This window comes from Rattus norvegicus, chromosome 10, assembly GCF_036323735.1.
Source record: "Rattus norvegicus strain BN/NHsdMcwi chromosome 10, GRCr8, whole genome shotgun sequence".
Taxonomy (NCBI): domain Eukaryota; kingdom Metazoa; phylum Chordata; class Mammalia; order Rodentia; family Muridae; genus Rattus; species Rattus norvegicus.
Window position 1 is genome coordinate 95594616 of NC_086028.1, and position 21577 is coordinate 95616192.

Consider the following 21577-nt stretch of genomic DNA (forward strand, 5'->3'; position numbering starts at 1 on the left):
TGTTTTCATACTGGAGTCACAGTTTAACGACACTGATCATCTATAAAATGGCATCTGATAGCGTTCTCACAAGGCTGAAGACATTTGACATTTATGAAGCTGTCAAAGTTAGCTCTTCTGAGATTCAAAGCAGGAATAATATAAGCATAGTGATAGTGGGCCGGTGAGAAGGCTCAGTGGGTAAAGGTGCTTGCTGCCAAGCCTGATGACCCGAGTTCAATCCCCAGACCCCACATGATGAAGGGGAAAAATGACTCTCACAAGTTGTTCTCTGACTTCCACATGCAGGCCATAACAGACAAACCTAAGATAGATACATAGATAGATAGATAGATAGATAGATAGATAGATAGATAGATAGATAGACAGACAGACAGAAGATAGATGAATAGATGATAGATGGATGGATGGATGATGGATGGATGGATGATAGATAGATAGATAGATAGATAGATAGATAGATAGATAGATAGATAGATAGATAGATAGATATTCAAAAAGATACCAATATAATGGTAATGAGTTGATACCAACACTACTAATAATGTTTAGAGTTTGGGTTTCATGCTTGTCATTGGATGATCACTGCCACTATAGTGGTTTGGATTTAAAATTCTCTCTCTCTCTCTCTCTCTCTCTCTCTCTCTCTCTCTCTCTCTGTGTGTGTGTGTGTGTGTGTGTGTGTGTGTATGCGCATGCGTGCGTGTGTTACTTCTTATTCCCAAAATGTCCATATATTTCTTAATTTGTTGAAACTCAAAGGACCGCTGATTGTGTCAATGTGTCTCCAAACGCACAAACATTAAAACAGGAAGTGCCGTCTTACTATCAGCAATGCCAGAAATACAAGTTGAGATTCTGATGATCCTAAGTAATCCACGGAGTCGTAAGAGACCTGCAAAATGAGAAGGTGTGTTCAGGTCAACGTTCCTCTGTTCGTGATTTGTCCTCCTTTCGATGAGTCCCCACATAGCCTGGATATCAGGTAATGTCTGCTTCTGACTGTGGGTGTGTTTCCCTTGTCCCCCAGTGTTTCCATGAACTTCAACTTGTCCATGGGCCAAGGTGTAGGTACCCATTCTGTGCAACACTGAGAGTGGGCAGGATTGAGGGCCATGCTGGCAGGAGCCACTGAAGACTGGGACAAGTCTTTCTAAAGCAACCCGTCTCCCTGAGCTGTGCTCCCCTGACGTTCTGTTCTCACTCGCACTCTTTCTCTCTATTCTCCTTCTCTAGGGACCCTGGACTCACATTGTTCTCATCAGCTGACATCCACTTTTGGAAATAACCATGAGCAGTTTCCAAACCAGACAAAATTCTTCATACAGAGCTTCACTTGTATATACTTACATACCGCATCCCATTAGATCTCTCTGCAAAGGGGCATCTGGTATGGGCCAATTTTACTTCTTTAACTGTATTTATCAAGGGACCTTTTGGATAGTTTTTTTATCCCCTCAACTTTTCTTATTCTACTTGAAAAGTGTTTTGTTCCCACAGCTCTGGAAATCCTAGTGGTTCACTCCAAGAAATAATTTTTCATACATCTCCTTCTGCTCTCAAAATGCTAATTCTGCCTTGAGCATATCACACACAGTTAATGACCCCTCCCCACACACACATACACACAGAAAAAGCATTCAAAATAGAGGCATCTCATTTTCCAGAAGAGAGATGGCCCACTCCCTGTCGCCACACACCATGTCATATTCTCAAGGGGGTGGACGGCCCTGTTTTACGGACAGCAACCGCTCCACTCGTACAACGCATGCTTACATTTTACATTCAGCTTCTCGGAGTTTACTCCCCGGACAATGCCTTTCTCTCTATGAAGAACTTTGTATCTCACATCAGTGCAGGACGACACTTCTTGGGGGAAACAATGGATTGAAGATATCTCCCACCTTCCTGATTCTCCTGCTCTTCTTGACATAAAACGATATGACATGCTTGCCCACCTGGGCTTGCTCGCCTCCCGTTCTCTAAGTGCTCCCATTTTACTAAGTGCTAGGCTTTCCTCACAATGGACACTGTTAATATCACCAGTGACCTTCATGTCCTTAGACGGATTGGTCTCTTCCCAGCTGTCCTTCTGGACTACCCAGAAGCATTTGACAGTTCAGCTGATCTTAGAGACATTTTTATTTCGCCCTTGGAATCTGACAGGATTATGGAGGCAGAGCTTCTGGGAGGGGATCTGACCCTCAGAAGCCAACCATTTCTCTCTGGTTAACCAACCCTTCCTCTCTCCAAGCCTCTGAATTTTAGGGTACAAAGTCAAGTTTCTGGCTTTCTCTCTCTTTTTTTTTTTAATCTCATCTTATATTTCCTGTGTACGTTACACTGCTCGGTTGTATTGTTTTACCAACACTCATAACTGACGAATCTCGGGCGGTTTTCTTTGTTCTCAGTCTCCCATAGGCTAAAATCCAGATCTATACATCCAACTGGCTGCTGAGTGCTTTTCTCCTTCTCACGTATCTCTCAGAAGCCTTAAACCTAATACTCCCTAACCTTAACAGAAGAGTGGTGTCTCAGTCACCTCTTTGTAGAGTTCCCTGGAATGAAGGCTATAAAATGCTACTACCCTGGAGTTTCCTTTGACCTTCATGAATTAGAGCAGGGCTCTCAACTCAAAAAGAACATGGATGTGCCCTCTGCATGCTGCAGAGAGATCATTTTCTGAAGAAAAAAAATCACAATTTCAGACTTTGCACATCCAGGGGCTGACTCTGCCTGGTTTTGTGATATTCAAGGTTTCCTTTGAAGGCTATACATTTGATAATAGTGGAAGAGTGAAATTACTTACCTCAGAAAAAATTAATAGAGAGCCAATCAGTGTGAAGGGAGGTATTAAAAGGGTACAGAAGAGCAGCTGTAGAAAGCCATACTCATTTATGTCGGTAGCAACTATGAAGAAGATGGTGACCTGCAATGAGAGCACAGCCCGGTGTCACCAAGGCAGCGTGATGTGCAATATAGGAAACCTATAGATGTCTATCTCAGTCAATAGGATGCTGCCATCATTGCTTTTCTTTTGTGTCTCGATCTCCGCTGTGCGTTTACAGGCAGGCCACACTTTTCACACACGATGTGGGTGAAAACCAGTTTCTGATGATGGTGTCCTTGACCGTTCAATTCTAGACACCAGATTTTTCACCTCGAGAAACCTAGAATACGTCTTTAAGTCTAAGGATACTGGCTGTTAATTTGCAAAACTGGTCATTCCCTTGACTGAATGTGTAAGAGTCTATAATTTTGTCTTCAAAATTCTGTTGTTTTTTTTATTTATCTGGTCCCATTCATTCTGGCCTACCTTAATATTTTCCATATCAACGCTTTCAGTGTCGAAGATTAAGAACTTTTATGGGATTTTTATTCTATTATTACTTTATGTGTACAGGATTTTATTTTTGCCAGCATGTATCTAGCATGCCTGGTGCCTGTGGAGGCCAGAAAAGGATGTTAGATTCTCTGGGACTGAAGTTACTGACAGGCAGCCATGTGCCACCAGGTACCTGCTGGGATTGAACCCACATCCTCTGGAAGAGCAACCAGTGCTCTTAACCACTCAGCCATCTCTCCAGCTTCTCCCAAATTAGAATCTCATCTGTGCATTTGAAAATCAACAGTTGTCAAAAATATTTTTTTAAAAAATGACATTTTGTTCCTCTAAAGGATTGGGGTGTGCGTTCGTCAGCTATTGTAGTTGCTAAGACTAAATGTAGCAGCATCCAATGCTAAGACTAAATGAGTAATTTATAATTTTGACATGTAATGTGACATTTGCCATTGGTTTCTCAGATCGCTCTTCATGTATCTTTGCTTCCTATGTACTGGGTGTGTTCCAGAAACTATGTGACTTCCTCCTTTATTTCGATAGTTACTGATATTTGTCTCCACTGCATTCTGGAATCGATCGTTGCTGATTATTGTTCATTATTATTCTTTTCGAAATATTTAAATGGGTTTTTACTCTTTGAAAGCCACCATACATGTATACTGGTCTTCTCCAATCACCACTAACTCTTTCCTCCAGTTCCCCTTAGATCCTACTCAAATCCTTCCCAGCTTGCTGTCCTCTTTTATTTTGTGCATACTTACAATTAGGAAGAAAAATGACCAGATGCCACTATTTTTTCTGCCATTACGAAAAACGAATGAAATCACATATGTCAAGAATATGAGCGATGACGCATATCCAATACTGCACGGTATCTGAAAACAAAACCATTCAGGTTAAATGGGTGAATACTACTATTCTAATATACTCACTCTCAACTCTTAAAAATAATGGTATGGCAATGTTAAGTTCTTTGTTATGATGATGGTGGTGGTGGTGATGGTGGTGATGGAGGTGATAGTGGTGGTGGTGGTGATGGTGATGGTGGTGGTGATGGTGGTGATGGTGGTGATGGTGGTTGTGGTGGTAGTGGTGGTGGTGGTGGTAATGGTGGTGATGGTGGTGATGGAGGTGATAGTGGTTGTGGTGGTGGTGGTGGTGGTGGTGATGGTGGTGATGGTGGTTGTGGATGTGATGGTGGTGGTGGTGGTGGTTGTGGTGGAGGTGGAGGTGGTGGTGGTGGTGGTAGGGGAAACTAGGCAGCAAAAGTGGGAATGAAAAGACTCCCTGATGCTATCTCCTTTCCAGGTACCACTTGAGACATGAAAGCCAACATGTCTGTTTCTTCTCAAAAGAATGACCCATCTGTTGTTTACTAATATCCTGGTATATAAAAGAGTCTCAATTTTTAAAAGAAGGCCTAGATAAAGTGCTAAAAAGGAGCTATTTCCAAATGTCTTGTAACATATTTTTCAAGTATTGGCCTTGCAGTGCTCGATAAAAAGCTGATTGGAACTGAGAGCTTCTGTTTGTACTAGCTGGAGACTAACACAGTGAGACACAACTGGCCGAGGTTCCGAGAATGAGAGGCTGTGGGATGGTGAGTCCCAAACGGACCACAACTCCCCAAGGCTCAGACATCCTCAGAAGAGGACACGGGATGAGTGTAAGAGCCTGAGGTAAGAGATGAAGCATCTGGACACAACATCTGGATACCCCATATGACCTCACAGATGTTTTGTTAGCATGCACAAGGTCTGCGAAGGCAGGAGCCAGGCCAAATCCCAGCATGGAGAGAGGAGTTAAGCATACAAGCCCAGCCAAAGTTATGGAGTTATTGGCAATTATTAGCTAATGCTGAGAGACCGTGTTCACTAACAGCGTAGACCCTGGTAATCGCTAGTGGAGGACCACACTTGTAAAAAATATTCAGGCAGCATGGGATGATTTTGTAAGATTTTTTTTAAGAAAGTAAAATATGAAACCAATACACCGCAGCAGGCTTCTCTTCCAAACAGAAGCCAACCAGTGGTCTGCCCAGCTTGGGCTCCATTCCATGGGCAGGCACCAAACCCTGACACTATTACAGATGCTATGCTGTGCTTGCAGACAGGAACATGGCTGTCCTCAGAGAGGCTCTACCAGCAGCAGACTGAGACAGAGTCAGATACTTACAGCCAAGCATGACACTGAGGTCAGAGACCCTGTGGAAGAGTTAGGGGAAGGGTTGAAGGAACTGAAGGGGACAGGGGATGGGGGGAAGAACTCTTTGAGGGGGATACCAGGAGGGGGACAACGTTTGGGATGTAAATAAATAAAATAATAAATTAATAATAAAAAAATTAAAAAAAAAACAAGGCTTGCTTTAATTGCTCAATCATGGATGTGTTTTTTGGTTCTTGGTCTTTTTTTATTTGGGATTATCAAAGGCTGAGCGGGCAAACCGGGGGAAGAGTTGAGGGACAGGGTGTAAATACAGTCAGAACAGGTATGAAACCCTCAAAGAACTAATTTAATAATAAGATTTTAAAAAACAACAAAAACAAACAAACAAACAAACAAAACATTGCCTCTCAGTGGGCAGTAACGGTCCTCGGGATGCTTGAAACTAAAGGAAAGGTTCACACCAGGGACTTCAGAAGGACCCAGCAGCAGCAACCTTAAAGTGTGAACTGTCACTCTAAGATGCTCTCACTGAGCCATCCTTGGTCCAAAGCTAACACAACTTTAAAGCAAGCTGACAGTGAAAACAGCTATTGTCTCTTGCTGTCTGCCACATCCTGAGGCCTCAGGCCCCGAGAGAAGCTATCAGCTGACTGCAAGGCTAGGGAGAATCATATTAATGTGCAGTAGTCCTACTCGGTGCATCTAAAGGCAGAGAGAGCAGCTTTCAAGCTGATCGTGTGCCCAGATGCCCACCACCATGGGAAAAAGGACAGTTTTTGGATTCTGTCAGTGAGAACTAAAAAGGGAAAGGACTCCACCTACCTCACTCTCTGTTTGGGGCTCACTTTGCCTTCAAGGTCAATCTTTTATGTGTACTCAGTGAAAGTTTCTCTCTCTCTCTCTCTCTCTCTCTCTCTCTCCCTCTCTCTCTCTCTCTCTCTCTCTCTCTCTCTCTCTCCGTCTCTCTCCGTCTCTCTCCGTCTCTCTCCGTCTCTCTCCGTCTCTCTCCGTCTCTCTCTGTCTCTCTGCCTCTCTTTCTCCCTCCCTGTGTCTCTCTGTCTCTGTCTGTCTCTTTCTCTGTCTCTGTCTCTCTCCCCCTCCCTCCCTTGCTCATCCCCCGCCTCCCACCCCAGTGTTCCAGCTCCCTTCTCGCAGGCAGCTGCTAATATTTCCAGCTTGCGTGGGGCTTTCTTTCTTTTTTGAACCCCAACAAACCATCCTCAAGTTCCTTCCTGAGAGATTTCTTTTAGTTCTTTTTATCAATGGGACCCAGATAGAACCTGCCAAAGGGACTCTGTGACCTAATATGACCGAGTTCGTGGAAAACCTGGTCTAATAAAACTTCATCCCAAAATGTAAGCATTTCTAAGTCTTTGCCACTTACTTGAATCAACAGGCTCTCAATCACAGACATGATCTCCTCCGAACTGAAAACACTGTCCATTATTTGCATGAGGAGGAGAATCAGGAAGTATATGGGAATATCCACCAGAGCCTGCCCACACCAGTAAGCAGATGGGTAAAGGCCTGAAGTCCACAGCTGGGAAAGAACTTTTTTCTGATAATAACAATAATAAAAAACAAACAAACAAACAAAAAAACAAAACAGAAAAATCATCATAAAATCCTAAAGAGCTGAGACCTGGGAAACCAACCACATCCACAGTTACAGCAACTACGTTCACTCTAGTCCTCTAATAATTATTACTCTTGTTTGGCAACGACATCACCACTTGCCCCAATCCTACACGAGAGGGACGGATAACATCACAAAATGAGACAGAGAGGTTGACTCAGCTCTCCCTAAGGGTTTTCATCAAGGACTTAATGATAGGTCCTTAGTAAACATTTTTATATTTAATTTTTTATTTGCAACAGATAAGCTGTTGGGCATGATGTCTTGATTGACAGCTGTCAGGCCCGTGCTGTGAACAGGGATGGTATCTCTAGTTCCAGGGAGTCGGACACCCTCTCCTGACCTTCATGGACACTATAGACCCATGACAGATGAACGCATGCAGGCAAACATTCTTCTGCTTAAAATGTGGAGTCCTATAGAGCATGGGAACAGAGGCTGACCCCTTATTCACCAGGATGGAAAGCAATAGAATGGGCAGATTTTAAAGACAAAAGCACTACTTAAACAGTGTTCATTCTCGGTGGGAAGAAACAGTTAACAAACAAGGAGAGTCCTGTGACTGTAAGCCCCATTCATATACTTTATAAATGAGTTCTCATGGCAGTTTTTACAGGCATCTATTTGGCCTTATTAAGCAGGGGAAAGGTTTGGGAGAGTGTCTTTGGGCTGAGATATGAATACCAAGGAGTCTTGTATGAAGAATGGGGTGGAGGAGAGGACAACTGGTCTTGAAGAATGTTTTAAGGCTGTCACTACTGGTTGGTGGTGTTATCCTGTTTTAGAAAAAACTCCGTTTTATTCCTATTTTGACAGCCTGTTATTGAAAAGCTCGGTGATGCATTGCAACAAACACATACGTTAGATCCGCTATGGGCATGCAAACCTATGTTCACAAGTTCCAAGGGAAGTTTTCCAGGGCATGAAAGGTATCTGAAGAGTTTAAAACATCTTACTTTGTGGTCGCTGATGCTGCCCATCGCAATGTAAGGGGTGAGGCTGGCAGCCACTGGTATCCAGAAAAATGCATTGCTCATGAATCCGTACTCATAAAGCATATGGTCCTGAAATCATACAGACATGGTGAGCAGCTAGAAACCAGGCCTCTGGCTCACGGATACTGTCCTCACCATATCAACCAAATGCATGCTAACCCCTCAAAGTCCTTCCCAGGGCTCGTGTTTGTAGCACAGAGCTCCAGTCTCTTACTCCAAGATTAAAAAATTTCACACATCAGTAGCATTTATCTCTATGTTTATATTTAGTTATCTCTTTCTACACACACACACACACACACACACACACACACACACTCACACATTCTCATAATTTATTATATAATACACACTCTTGGAACACCAATGGAGAAGATTTTCTTTTCTATTGTCCTAAACTTGTGGCAAAGCAGGTCAGTTGGACATTTATAGAGTCATTCTTCTGCTTCTGGATAATGCGAAAGTATCAAATTTAAATGTTTTTTGGAACTAGGCATATAGAAAGCAGTAAGTCCATGGATGTTAGAAAGTAAGTCCTTCCCGAGGACCAGCTTTCATGGTAGCAGAAGGTAACATTTGAGCTTCCAAAGGAGGAGGGCGTAGGGGAGGTCAAGAGTCCTTCCTACCAGCTATGATGCCTATGTACTAAAACAATGACCAGCATGCCGCTATATTTTTAAGGGTGTAATGGTGCTAGTCATATCTTGTTGATAATCAACGGCTGTCTAATTGGACTTGAAGCCCGTTAAACAAGAGGAAACTCATTCCTAGTACTAGAAACCTAGTCATCTCCCCCGGGCTATTGAAGTCATGGTTCTTGAAGGAGAGAGAGCCTACAAACACCATTTTACTAAACTAATATATCTAACCAGATTCTAAATGTATCTACAAGCAAATTCAAGGTCACCTGAGCTAGGAGCTAGTAATTTGTTCCTAGTTAAGACGTCTAATATATTTCTTTTTTTTTCTTTTTTTGAGACAAAGTCTCAGAAAATAGCCCGGGCTACTAGCAAAGCGGTAAGCCTCCTGAATCTACCTCGTGGGTGCTGGAATTAAATGCCCATGTCCAACAAGACACCTTTTTAAATAACAGGAACTATCTCAGAAGGGGGAGGGGAGGAGGTGTTTAGGGCTGGCCACTCTCCCTTTTCTGACACAAGGTGACAGACTTTTGTAAAGGAAATGAAAGCACAAACCACAGTCTCCCATCTCCTACCCATGTCTCTTAAACCACAGACTAACCCTTAAGTTAAAACCATCATTTTTTTTTTAAATTAGACACAGCATCCTAACAGCAGGAAACGTGTACCAAGAGCAGGAATATTCTTAATAACAAGGTAATTTAAAAAAAAAACAATGGTGTATTCTCATAGTATCATTTTCTTTTTTTTTTTTTAAACTTATTTATTATGTACACATCATACAGCTTTCTGCCTACATGTATGCAACTACAGGCCAGAAGAGGGCACCAGATCATAGGTGGTTGTGAGCCACCATGTGGTTGCTGGGAATTGAACTCAGGACCTCTGGAAGAACAGACAGTGCTCTTAACCTCTGAGCCATCTCTCCAGCCCCATAGTATCATTTTCTAAGGCAAAAGGAATTCAATACAGCAAGGTAAAACAGAAGACCTGAAGTAGGACCCTTTCCCTGACCTAGATAACATTAAAGGATGCAAGGCTACATGGGCAACATATTTTAAATAAGACGGTCAAAGAAATGTGGTATGTGATATCATTGGGGAGCTTCTTTTACATGAAATAAGAATATTGTAGTTCTAAAAAGGTTGTTCATTTTAAAAATTGTGTGTGTGTGTGTGTGTGTGTGTGTGTGTGTGTGTGTGTGTGTGCAGGGAATAACTTTTAAGAGTCGGTTCTCTCCTTCTACCAAGTGAGTCACAGGGAATTAAAATCAGAATGGCAGCTTAGCAACAAGCCCCTTTACCAAGTGAGCCCTATAATCTACCACAATGATTCTTTCCTTTAGCAGATATACACAGTAAAATATTTCTAGTTAAAATTATATGATCTAAAATTTAATTCAAAGTAGCCTTAAGGCTATATGCATTTATAATAGTTGCGTTGGCTTGTAAATGTGTGACGTTATTAAATTCTCTACTAATGCGTTTGAAAGTTTATAGAATAGCTACCTTTAAACGAGAATTATTCCCACAGTTCCACCACTAATCACCCCAATCTAGACAAAGGTTAATGTTCTGTACTGAAATCTTCTAAAGCAAAACAGTACTTGTAGTAATAATACCAAGTTCTATCGTTTTTGAGCAAATTACCTACATATTCATGCCTCATTTCTTGTCCTTCTGCTACCTTGACTATGTTAGCCAAGCACAGCTGCATTCACCTCAGCAGAAATGTTTGTGGTGAATTGTTATCATTTTATAAAATAGTGTATTAAAGACGACAAAAATCAAGTTGATTTTTTTTAACGAAGACATTGAAAACTTGCTCTATTCAACTATGCCCCGCTCTTAAGGGTGCAGAGGGCTCCACATCATAGTTCTTCCAATTAATTGTACCTGCTGCAGTCCCGCTGCCCCCCCCCAACCATGGTGTTTATACTATTTTATATCCACAGCCAGGCAGTGCAGTAATAGATGCTGTTATTCCTACGGAAAACGTAAGGGCGTTAAGTTGGTAAACACTGATAAGATGCTCTTCCGTGCATTGCGAGGACTTTTCCTGAGAACATCCGAGGCCTTCATTTACTTACTTCAAAGACTGTGCTTCTGTCGGTCTGGATGCGCTCTGAAGAGTTAAAAATTCCAAGCAGCCCATTGCTAAGGATATCCGCGAGGACTGGAAAGCAGTTTAGTCTTTTGGCATTACACGCTACAGAAAATCTGAGGTCCTAAAATGTAACGAGTTGTTTCTTAATTCTCAGGAAGCCACTGTAAAACTTAACGGCAGGTCATTTCAGAAAATCATTGAAATCGCTGGCGAGGTGAGAGAACAGGAGCGGGAAGGGGGTATCACCACAGCCTGTATGATTTGATTCCCTAGATAATTAAAGGAATTCAGCACTTCAATATTGATTTCTACACCACTACTTTCAAATATCAACCACATGGACTGTGCCCAGAATCTCACAAAATCAACGAAATCAAGTGACATTTGGTAGCAATCGCAGCCTGGCAGTTATGGGACTACCAGCCACTGTGCTTGGATTTAGGATCCACGTCACGAGAGGACACTCCGGCCTGGCACAGTCATCAGGAACGAGAAGCTGTGGCTAGATGAGTGACAGGCCCTAGAAGGGAAAGAACTACCATTATATGCAAGATAAACACAGTATTCCATTGGCTCCTAACCATTTGCTGCTAGACCCATAAATTAGTGCATCATTCTGCCTCTTTTCAAAGAAGCTTCTTGAACTAGGTGTGAATTAGGAGAGCCTCAGCTGGTCAACATGCAGAGAATATGAGACTGTAGGGTTCTTGGCCCTAAAGGAAACATCTTTATCAGACACCCTTCCCAAGTGGCTGAATAATCGTCAAGGGACAGCAGGGAAGAAAGCCTGTAAGAGGGAGAGGTGAAGGCTGACTACAAGAAAAGGTGTATTTTGAACACAACAGGTAGATTACACACATGAGCTCACAGTCGTGGTGACAGAATGCACAAGATCTATGCAAACTGGAGCCAGAGAAAAATCTCATCACAGAGTAGGAGAGGGAGGCACAACGTTCCACTCCTGGTTGAGGAGCTATGGGTATTTGATAGCTGCCGGCATGGGAAAAGTTGGTTTTCTGTGAGGGTGTGATGCCTGGGAGGTCAACTACACTCTAAAGCAAATCTTATACACTAGAGTATTGGGCAACAAGAAACTGGACATGATGGATGCTTGAGATACACACACACACACACACACACACACACACACACACACACACACACAGAACTTAAAGTTGCATGGGTAGGGAGGTGGAGGAGTTAGGGGAGTGTTATGACTATTCCCAGTTCTCGGATTGACTCTTTCTGAAATAAACTACAATCCAGAAATGGAGGGCAGACCTGTGACCCATCATACCTGGAGGCTGGAAGACACAGGCTTTTGACCCAGATCTTGAAGCATAATGCCCATGAAAAGGTTAGGCCCAGGCAAGGTGGGATACAACTTTAATGGTAGGAGACAGACACAAGGAGACTGTAGATTGCGGTCTATGTGCAGGTGAGGGCAGGCACAAGATAAGGCAAGGCCTGCGATTGGGCAGTGAAATAGGAAGGTAGGCACAGAGTTTTGGAGAGAGGAGAGAGGAGAGAGGAGAAAGGAGAGGAAGAACCAAGATGGAGGCAGGGAAAGACGACCGGATCTGTGTGGCCTTAAAAGGCCACAGGTAGTTATGAATATTTTATAAGGGGTGGATTTTTATAGGACAATTTGTCTTACCTAGGTGGGCTGTTTATATCAATATTAATTGGCTCTGAGTTTACTGTGTGGACGTTTTGTGGAGTGAGAATTTACTGATATAAATCTGATTGATAAATTACAATCTTATTGTGCTTTGATTATAAAAGGGTTACTGGGAGTTGTGACTATAACCACAGGGGGCAGATGCTGGGACTGTGAACAGAGTTCCACAGCAGAGAGTCACAAGAAGGCAGCTGCTGCTGGGGCCAGAGAGTGGCCAGCAGCAATGTGGGGCTAGCTCACTGCAAGGCCCAGCGAGTACCCTGCGACCGCATGGCATGGGAATTGGAAACGTAGCGAGTCAGGTTGACATGCTTTGCTGATTGAGATGAAGATCCCCTGCAGACGCCATGCGGCCCCAAGAGCTGGCAGTAGCATGGGTTGATGCATTTTGTTTTTATTGTTTACTGCAACAGGAGATCTCTGAGTTCAAGCCAGTCTGGGACAGAGCAAGGTCCAGGCATGGTAGTATACACCTTAAATCTGGCCCTTACCTTCTGCTGGAGGCCTCAATAAAGACAATGGAAAAAGGAAGGCTCACTCTTCCTTGCCTGCTTGCACGTACTTGCCAGCACATTTGTTGGAACCTACTTCTACAGAAGATGAGCTGAAACCCCCAGCCTCGTGGGACTGAGCAACTACTCAATTCTTGGACTTCCCATTCATGGATGCCCATTGTTGGGTGAGTTGGAGTACAGACTACAAATCATTCTAAGAATTTACCTAAATATATACAGACATTCCATAAGTTCTGCAACACTGGAGAACCCTGACTAATACAAGGAGTAGGATCAAAATTCAATCTATAAAATTCTTGAAGAATTCATCAAAATGTCCCATTTTAAAAAACTCTAGGCAAATGATAAAAATGAAGGAGCACTGTGGAGATGCACAGACTGAAGACTCAAGGTCAAATCTAAACAACGGTCATTCTCGGCTCCCCTGGGAGTGCAATTTAAACCAATTAATGGAGCGGGATTTAATTGATAAGCTTTTCAAATGACTATTAGGTCCCTCAATAGTTATTTTGAAGAGAGCAAATCAATAATTATGGCCCAGCTTCCCCTACGGAAGTGGGAAATGTATCATTTCTCTTGAATCAGCCTTTCAGGCCGGTTTGTTTGAGTTGTTCAAACAGAACCTCCCCAATCCACCTCTGGTGAAGCACAATCATCCGAGTCTACCATACCTTCTCGTCACCCAGCACTGTGACAGCACCATTGTACAGAGCCTCTTCTTTGCCATTTCTGGTCCCCAGGGCATCCACGTCTAATGCTATGCCCTGCTGTCTTAGTGAATGTATAAAGTTATCAATGCTTGAACCTATCGTAAAGGCAAAATCAGAGGAAGCCACGATAAGTCAGTTGGTACAGAAAGCAACCAAAAATTCAACGGCATAGACCAGAACATGCCACTACTGCCCACAGATGTCCTTAAAGGGCAGGATTAGAGCTGCACAAAATCCATTTTGCTGATCACGTATGTAATAAAGATTCTTTACGTACAGACAAAATTTTTATTAATGTGGCTAGTATCATATGATGTCTAGGAGTGTAAGTCGGCAGTCAAACACTTCCTGGAATGCATAAGGCTCTGGCTTCAATGCCCAGTACCACAAGCAAACAAAGAAACAAACGATTAACCAACTAACACTGTGATCTTTGATGCTATAGTTTAGATCTTCTTAGGAATTTGGAGCACTTTGTTCTCAGAGCCCAGCAATATAGGGAAAAATAAAATAATATGTTTCTAAAACAAACTCTAAATTCATGCTTTTCACTGTTTGGCCTCATAAATGTTTTATTAAAATGCATAGGAATAATTATTATTTTCTTTGTATTTTATGCTTTCCAGGCAGTCCCCTCCCCTCAGATGTGTTTGCATGTTACAGATTACCTGTTTTATTGATGACCAGTAAGTGGGTCAGAGGATCCTGTGGTAACTGTCCTGGTGAAAGGAAATACATACTTGGAGACAGCCCCCACGAGTAACTTTTGTGGTATACCTTGTAGACTAGATGTTCCAAAAGTTGGGGCACAAAGCTAATGCCAAAAAGCAATAACCTAAATGGAGGAAAATAAATATTACGAGTAATAATCGTTAACCTACAGTAACTTTGTGGAGCCCTAGGATTCAATAGATAACGAACAGGATAAAATACGAGCACAGGGAATGTTGAGGTCATGTTGCATCCTCTTCTTCCCGAAATGAGATGGTATAGCTTTGGTCTTCCACAGACCTCTACTCCTGCTTTCAACTTTTTGTTTGGTCCTTCCAAGTTGCTGGTTATGACTCTCTTTGATTTCTTTTTGAAACAGGGTATCATGTAGTCCAGGAGGGCCTTGAATTGACTATGTAACCAAGGACGGCCCAGAACTTCTGATCCTCCTGCCTCTACTTCCTGAGTGCTGGGACTACAGGTATACTAAAACCTCTTGTGAGGCCCGATCCTCTGAAATTACTGGAAGACAAAGCAAGGGATGGGGATGTCTGGCCCTATCAATTTCTCTAATAACTCAGGCCATGGGGAGACAGAAGGGCCATGTGGGGAGCTTATTCCTGGTGGTTAACTACAGTGGCATAGCAGAAAACTTCCCTCTAAAGAATGGTTTATACCTGGAGACAAAAACAGTCTCAGCTTAATCGGAGAAGCCCCTCCTTGCAATGCAGAGACTCGTGGCTACCTAAGATGCAGAAAATAAGCAGAGGATGTGGGTCCAGCCCCAAACAAGTCATTGAGAACACTGTGTCTAACACTCAGGGTACATTGCAGAAGAGGGAGCAGGAAGTATGTGAGAGCCGAAAGACAGAGTATGAAACACAGGTTACTGGGGAATGTTCTTAAAGGGGGGCTATGAAAGCAGACATCTGGGGCGGCACCCTGGTCTTGGATAGGAATCTACATGACTGTGAAGCAGAACAGGTTTTCCCTTCAAAAGTGCATCAGCTTGGCTATTCCATTACAGTAAAAGAAAGACAATGCATATGCATATGCATATGCAAATATTTGCATAAATACGTCTTCCGAGTGTAGAGTTGCGTTTACGCTAGAAGGCAGCACTTTTCCATGAGGTGGAAGCTCGAGGTGTAGCAGTTTGCTGCTGTAACAGGCACTTGCGATAGAGCCTCTTGTGTATTGTATGGAAGGATCACCTGTCAATAAAAAGCTGATTGGCCAATGAGCTGAGGCAGGAAATAGGAAGTGGGAGTTCCAGGAGGGAGAGAGGAACTCTGGGATAGAGTCGGGCCGCTAGATATTTAGCGGGACCTCAGAGGAGACAGGTGCGTGAATCTGAGACGAGGAAGCCAGCCATGTGGTCCTCATAGAATAGAAAAAAATGGATTAAGTGATGAACTAACTGGGAAACAAGCCCAAATTATGGCCTACGTGTCTGTTCATACATTTTCAAGTCTCAAAGTCATGATTTGGGGAAGTGGGGTGCGGATGGAAAAGCCTGCAGTTTCAAGCACTAGATAACCACTGAGAAGTTTATTAAAAAAGGATCAGAGCCTCTCTGCCCAATCTGATGGCAGGAACACTAACACTGACCCAAGTTTTCAGGCTGCTGATCTGTCCTATAAATTTTAGTTTCTAGTTCACATGGTAGTGCAAACCAATTCCATAAAATCAATATCTATTTACCTATCTGTATATTTATATACTATCTCTCTCTCCCCTGCTCCTCCCCCTACCTTATACTATGAAAAGTGCTGAGAGATTTGAGTATTTTTGGTGTTTTCAAGAGAATGGGTCGTTGGTAAGGACAAATCCTGTGTGCAATTAAGATGATCCCTAACTCTACATATTTCGATCGCATTTGCACAAGGGCAGGTCTATTAAGTAAAACGCTTAGGGGACTATCTGCAAGTGATGGAATGCATTCTGTCTACTTTTTACACTGTGCTCTCAACCATTCAGACACTCCAGACTCACATGGTCATCAGACTTCTTCGTTCGTTCTTGAGCTTGAGGAAGCGGACCTTCGCGACTGCGCAGAGCTGCTGCCTCCACAGCGCCATGCCGCTCACTGAGCTCCCTGATGAATCGAGAGGCAACACTCGCTCCAGCTCAACAAGGCTTTCCACATCTTTTGCCCCATCGCTTAGCAAGCGACCACAAACTCCAGCGTCTGAAACGTAAAATCAGTCACCCATAAGATACCAGTTTGTTGTGCTTTGCTTAGGTTTTGTTTGTTTTTGTTTGTGTCCCACAACCATTTACTTGAGAGAGAGTTCCAGCGTTAGTGTCGTGAGTGACTAAGCAATCTAAGTCTTGGTTATATCTTAAAGCAACTGCTGAGGAAGTAGAAGAGAAGCAAAACGATCTGAGACAATAATAGAGAAATATTATAATTTTTTTTAAAAAAAGGCAAACGCAGCTTTCTATGACATAGTCTCAGAAACCAATGCACAAAAATGTCCTCATTGCAAGAGATAACCCACCTTGGTGTTTCTGTCCAAAGAAACAAAGCTAGCACATGCAGAAGTGCCTCCTGCCCTTCAAGATTGTAAGGATTGGACACATGACATTTTTGATATAGCCACGTTTTAGAAGCTAGATAGACCGTTGTGTCTTTCTAATAGAAACCCAGGGAAGATTGATTTATATTTATAGAAAATTGTAAAATATATTCAAGTTAAGAACTGGGTAAAAGGCTGTAGTGTAGCTCTTGCCTAGAATAATACTAAAAATTAAGTATATGTATGAGTGTGGTAGTGCCTGCCTTTAATCCTCGCTCTTGGAAGGCCTGCCCAAGGGATCTCTGCGAGTTCTGATCTACAGCCTGATCTACATAGCAAGCTCTAAGCAAATGAACATGTTAACTAACTGATTTTAAAGAGAGCAAAACTGCTCACCCATGTACCAGATAGGTAACTTCAGAATTGAAAAGAGGAGGAAATAGATTGGATAATACACTTGGCTGATACTTTTTAAAAGTCAAAGGAAACAAATGAAAAATTAAAAGGTAGATAGTCAACACAATAAGATTAATACAGGCACACAATAAGATTAATACAGGCAAGCAAAGAAATGCTGAGAAACAGTCATTAAGTCAGAGCTTCCCAAGGACTGACAGACTGACAACAAACCTTAGGACAACAGCAGCTGAATCCAGAAAGCACTGGAATAGTACATGCAAGAAAACAGTCCAAGAAAATGGGTTTTCAACATAATTTCTATTTTTCTCTCCCCCACAGCCATAAATTCAGGTAATACGGCACCTCAGATTCATTGTCCATTCCATAAGGGCCCAGTGTCATACATTGCCATGCTCACTAAGACTCTATTTCTTCTCTAAGTTTGCTGGTGCCCACAATGGCTTGCATATCATCATTTCCCTCAGAGTACCCGCCCTTACCCGGTTCCTCAGCCATGGACTTCCCCTCTAACTTCAGGAACACCTCATTCAGGGTTGTCATGGAAACATCATAATCCTCAATGCCGTGGTTAGAGCATCTGTCAAGGTCCCTGTAAAGGTCTAAAAGTAGGAACAACAACGACAAAAAGTAGATTACAGTATCATTCATAATGAGGTAGTCAATGATATCTGCCAAAATGAGAAAATATTGATATAAACTATGTGCTTTTTTATCATAAACTGATTGATATCGTGTTCGCTTACTCATAAAACCTGTCTGTAGACTATATTAGGTTCCCATGTCTTTCTCAGCATCGATGTATAACACAAACATCTATGCTTCTATACTTGGAAAACACCTCAGTTTAAAAATATTGATGGATGTATTTAACGTGTTTTAACTCCAGAACCTGGAGAGATGATTCACTGGTTAAGAGTACTTGCTGCTCTTACAGAGACCCCAGGTTTTGTTCCTAGGACCCACATGACAGCCCACAAATACCTCCAAATCCGGGGGACTTGACACCCTCTTCTGGCCTCCAAGGGCATCATGCATGCACATTGTACACAGGTATACATGTAGGCAAAACATGCAAACACACTAAAAATATATTAAATTATTTTGAATTTCAAAGTTTTATGTGGGGTGTGTGTGTGTGTGTGAGTGTGTGTGTGAGTGTGTGTGTGTGTATGAGCTTCAACTAGTTGTGAGTTCCTTGATGTGGGTGCTATGAAGCGAACTTGGATCCCCTAAAAGTGTGGCAAGCACTCTTAACGACTGAGTCTTCTCTCCAACCCCTTTCTATTTTAAATTCTGTTATGGGGATGTTTAATTCCAAACTCTGATTAAAGAATAGCATCCAGAGAATAAATATTTATTATTTTAGGTTACAATTAGTTTCTTAAAAAACTGTAATAACAAATGCAAAAACGTTGATGCATACATAAATAATTTCCATGAACTCTGTGTGGGAAGTAGAAAGGAAGAAAAGGAGTTGGGCAGAATGTGTGGTGTGTCTTTGTGCTTTCCCTGGAAGACATTCCATCCACTTAAATGTTCTCCGCCCTCCTTCTCTTTCCTTCCTCTTTTCCTTTCTAAATCTGCTATGAGAATTACACAGAAACACTGAAATAGGGTACACCCATGTGAACAATTAGGAGGCCATTTTGAAAATTTTTAAATGATGTTGGGAATTGAAGCTGTCTTAACTACATGCTAGAGGAAAATACATAAGTGCTCCCAGCTCCTTAAATCTATGTCCCAGCCTCTACTTAGATGGTTTGGCCCTTTGGAATGCATTTTAAGAAATGGTGGAGCAAACTGTGCTGTCCGATCTTTGTGAGGATTTTTGTCTTCAGAATGAGATGCATCTCAGATGTACTGTGTGAACATCTAAGATGAAAACCATGTCCCCTTTTAAATATATAAAAAGTTTACTCAATATTTGAGGATTCTATACATGTACACATGTATTTCAACCATATTTACTCCAGGCTCTCCCCCCCAACCCCCCCAACCACATGTGGTACTCTGATTGTGTCTGTTATTACGATCAATGATCCTTACAAAGAAAGAATGCTGCCATTTCTGGTATTCTGACTTGAGAATGGATCACGATTTGAAAAGTCAACATCTATTCTTTTTGTCTTCTGGTGACGTAGTCTACATATTGGTATCTTAGAGCTGGGGAAACACCTCAGTAACCCCATGTCAGACACGGTTCCTCTACTCACTATTGATGTCTAACATTTTAACAATAGGTTTAAATGTTTTGGGTGATAATTTAACCATCAGGACAAACTCATAAAGTTCCTGACTGCCATTCCCCTCACACAAGTGCGAAAACCGCAGCCTGGAGAGCCATGTCACTTGCTCAGGATTACCTGGAAACTTGTTTGTCCTTTCCAGGGGCAAGATATAGACAAGCTGTTCGTCGCTTTGTGCAGTCAGTCTGGCGTCCGGTATGTGCTTTTTGACCAGTGATGTTATACTCTCTGGATCACAAGTTTCATTCAAATGCAAACTGACATTTAGAAAGAGTGAGATGAAGTTATTTTTGTCTTACAATTTCTTCCTTAGTATATGTTTGCTACTTCCTGAATATTTTTGGGACAGAATGTGTAATTTACAGAGAGGAACTGGATGTAATGACGCTAACACAGTCCAAACCTAATCTGTGCAGCATAGCAGAGGAACCAGGAAGAAGGAAGGTTGGGCTCGTTTAAGGTAATTCTAGAACTGACCATTTGAAGGAAAGAAATAATGAACCAAATCCTGGCTCAGGTAAAGTGGAATTGGAATGCCCCAGTGTGTCTCTCCCTCTACTAAGAAAACCTAACTATGAATTCTCTTTTTTTTTTTCCTCAGTACTTCATGAACTCTGCAAATGCTTGAACCTGGTAAAAGCAAGATGGAGATGATCTGTATGGTCATTGAGAGCACAGTGTTGACATCATATTGTGAAGGCATCTGAGCCCAGGAGAGGTGGTCACTGTCTCAGAGGCTCAGAATTCTCATCTATGAGATAAAGTAATATGGAATTTTCAAGTCAACCTTAAGAGGTGGAGTAAATCCATAGTTATGAGACAGTGCTGGGTATTTCATGAAGTAAACTCTCAATACACGCTAGGTAACCGTATCATTCTGTGAAAAATGTATTCACCTAACAGTGAAACTCTTTGATAACAGTTTATATACTTCTTTATGAAATTTGGAATTTTTAGGAACACCATCGTTAGTCATATCCACTGAAATATCTGGAGGTGACAGAGTGGTTTAAATTATCACACTCTACTGGTTACATAAACAAGTTAGTTTGAAAATTGTTCTGTGCTTTAAATGTGCCCATGCCTGGCATTATCAAAGACATGAAGCGGAAGAAATCCTAGCCCCACCCCCCTAAAATAGCTTGTAGCATAATAATAACACAAAGCAAGGAGATTTCAGAGAAAACGGGAGAGTGGGAAGCTGTGTCGATTCAATTAACTCTGTACCCGGTCAGTACCCATGTCCTTACCATTAACTAAAAACGTAAGTACTATTACTGCTGCTTTACAACGAAGTTACTGAAGACCAAATTAATGAGTTAAGCCCAATGTGGAGTAGCGCATTTTAGATTCTAGCACAGAGGATACTCATCAAAGATAAAACATTCAGAAACAGCCTCCAAGAACAGATAAGGGGGCTGGAGAGATGGCTCAGCGGTTATGAGAAATTGCTCCTCTTACGGAAAATGTGGGTTGGGCTCTGAGCACCCTCACCTGGCCACTCAAAACCACCTCTAACTCTGGCTCTGGGTATCTGAAGCCCGATTCTGGCCTGTGTGAACACATATGTATGTGCCTCACAGAGACATATACATGACTAAGGTTTGCATGTGGTTTGTGTGATGGAGGTGGAGGAAACTGATCCCTTCCATAAGACAGAAACAAGACAACTACAGAGACCCACGCAGACTCACCTAGAGACTGAGGAGTGGTACCTTTTGATTGGAGGGAAATTACTTAATCCACTTGTAACAGTGGATAATGCTAGCCCTGCAGATTTGATGAGCTTAAGAAATCAAAGAAAGTAATAGTAGCATGTATTAAATCTCCCAAATGATATGATTTTTTTAAAAATTGTTTTTGTTTTGTTTTTAAGATTTATAGC

The 21577-nt window shown here is 42.1% G+C and overlaps 1 protein-coding gene across 6 annotated transcripts in view; it reads right to left on the minus strand.

Moving 5' to 3' along the window:
* The window catches only part of Abca9 (ATP binding cassette subfamily A member 9), a 61628-nt gene that overhangs the window by 17537 nt on the left and 22514 nt on the right, over positions 1 to 21577 (minus strand). For 5 of the 6 annotated variants that reach the window (XR_005490514.2, XM_039087440.2, XM_039087441.2 and 2 more), the window contains 11 exons: positions 19810 to 19949; positions 17926 to 18045; positions 16500 to 16695; positions 14462 to 14628; positions 13755 to 13888; positions 10871 to 11008; positions 8102 to 8209; positions 6894 to 7067; positions 4105 to 4218; positions 2810 to 2929; positions 827 to 895 (listed from right to left, as the gene is read on the minus strand). Coding sequence is in view for 5 of the 6 variants with exons in the window: in XM_039087440.2 (XP_038943368.1) it covers positions 827 to 895; positions 2810 to 2929; positions 4105 to 4218; positions 6894 to 7067; positions 8102 to 8209; positions 10871 to 11008; positions 13755 to 13888; positions 14462 to 14628; positions 16500 to 16695; positions 17926 to 18045; positions 19810 to 19949 (1480 nt within the window). In the remaining variant the exon portion in view is untranslated. Of the gene's footprint in view, positions 1 to 826; positions 896 to 2809; positions 2930 to 4104; positions 4219 to 6893; positions 7068 to 8101; positions 8210 to 10870; positions 11408 to 13754; positions 13889 to 14461; positions 14629 to 16499; positions 16696 to 17925; positions 18046 to 19809; positions 19950 to 21577 lie in introns of those variants that run through there. The other variant, XM_039087444.2, reaches the window with a different exon arrangement.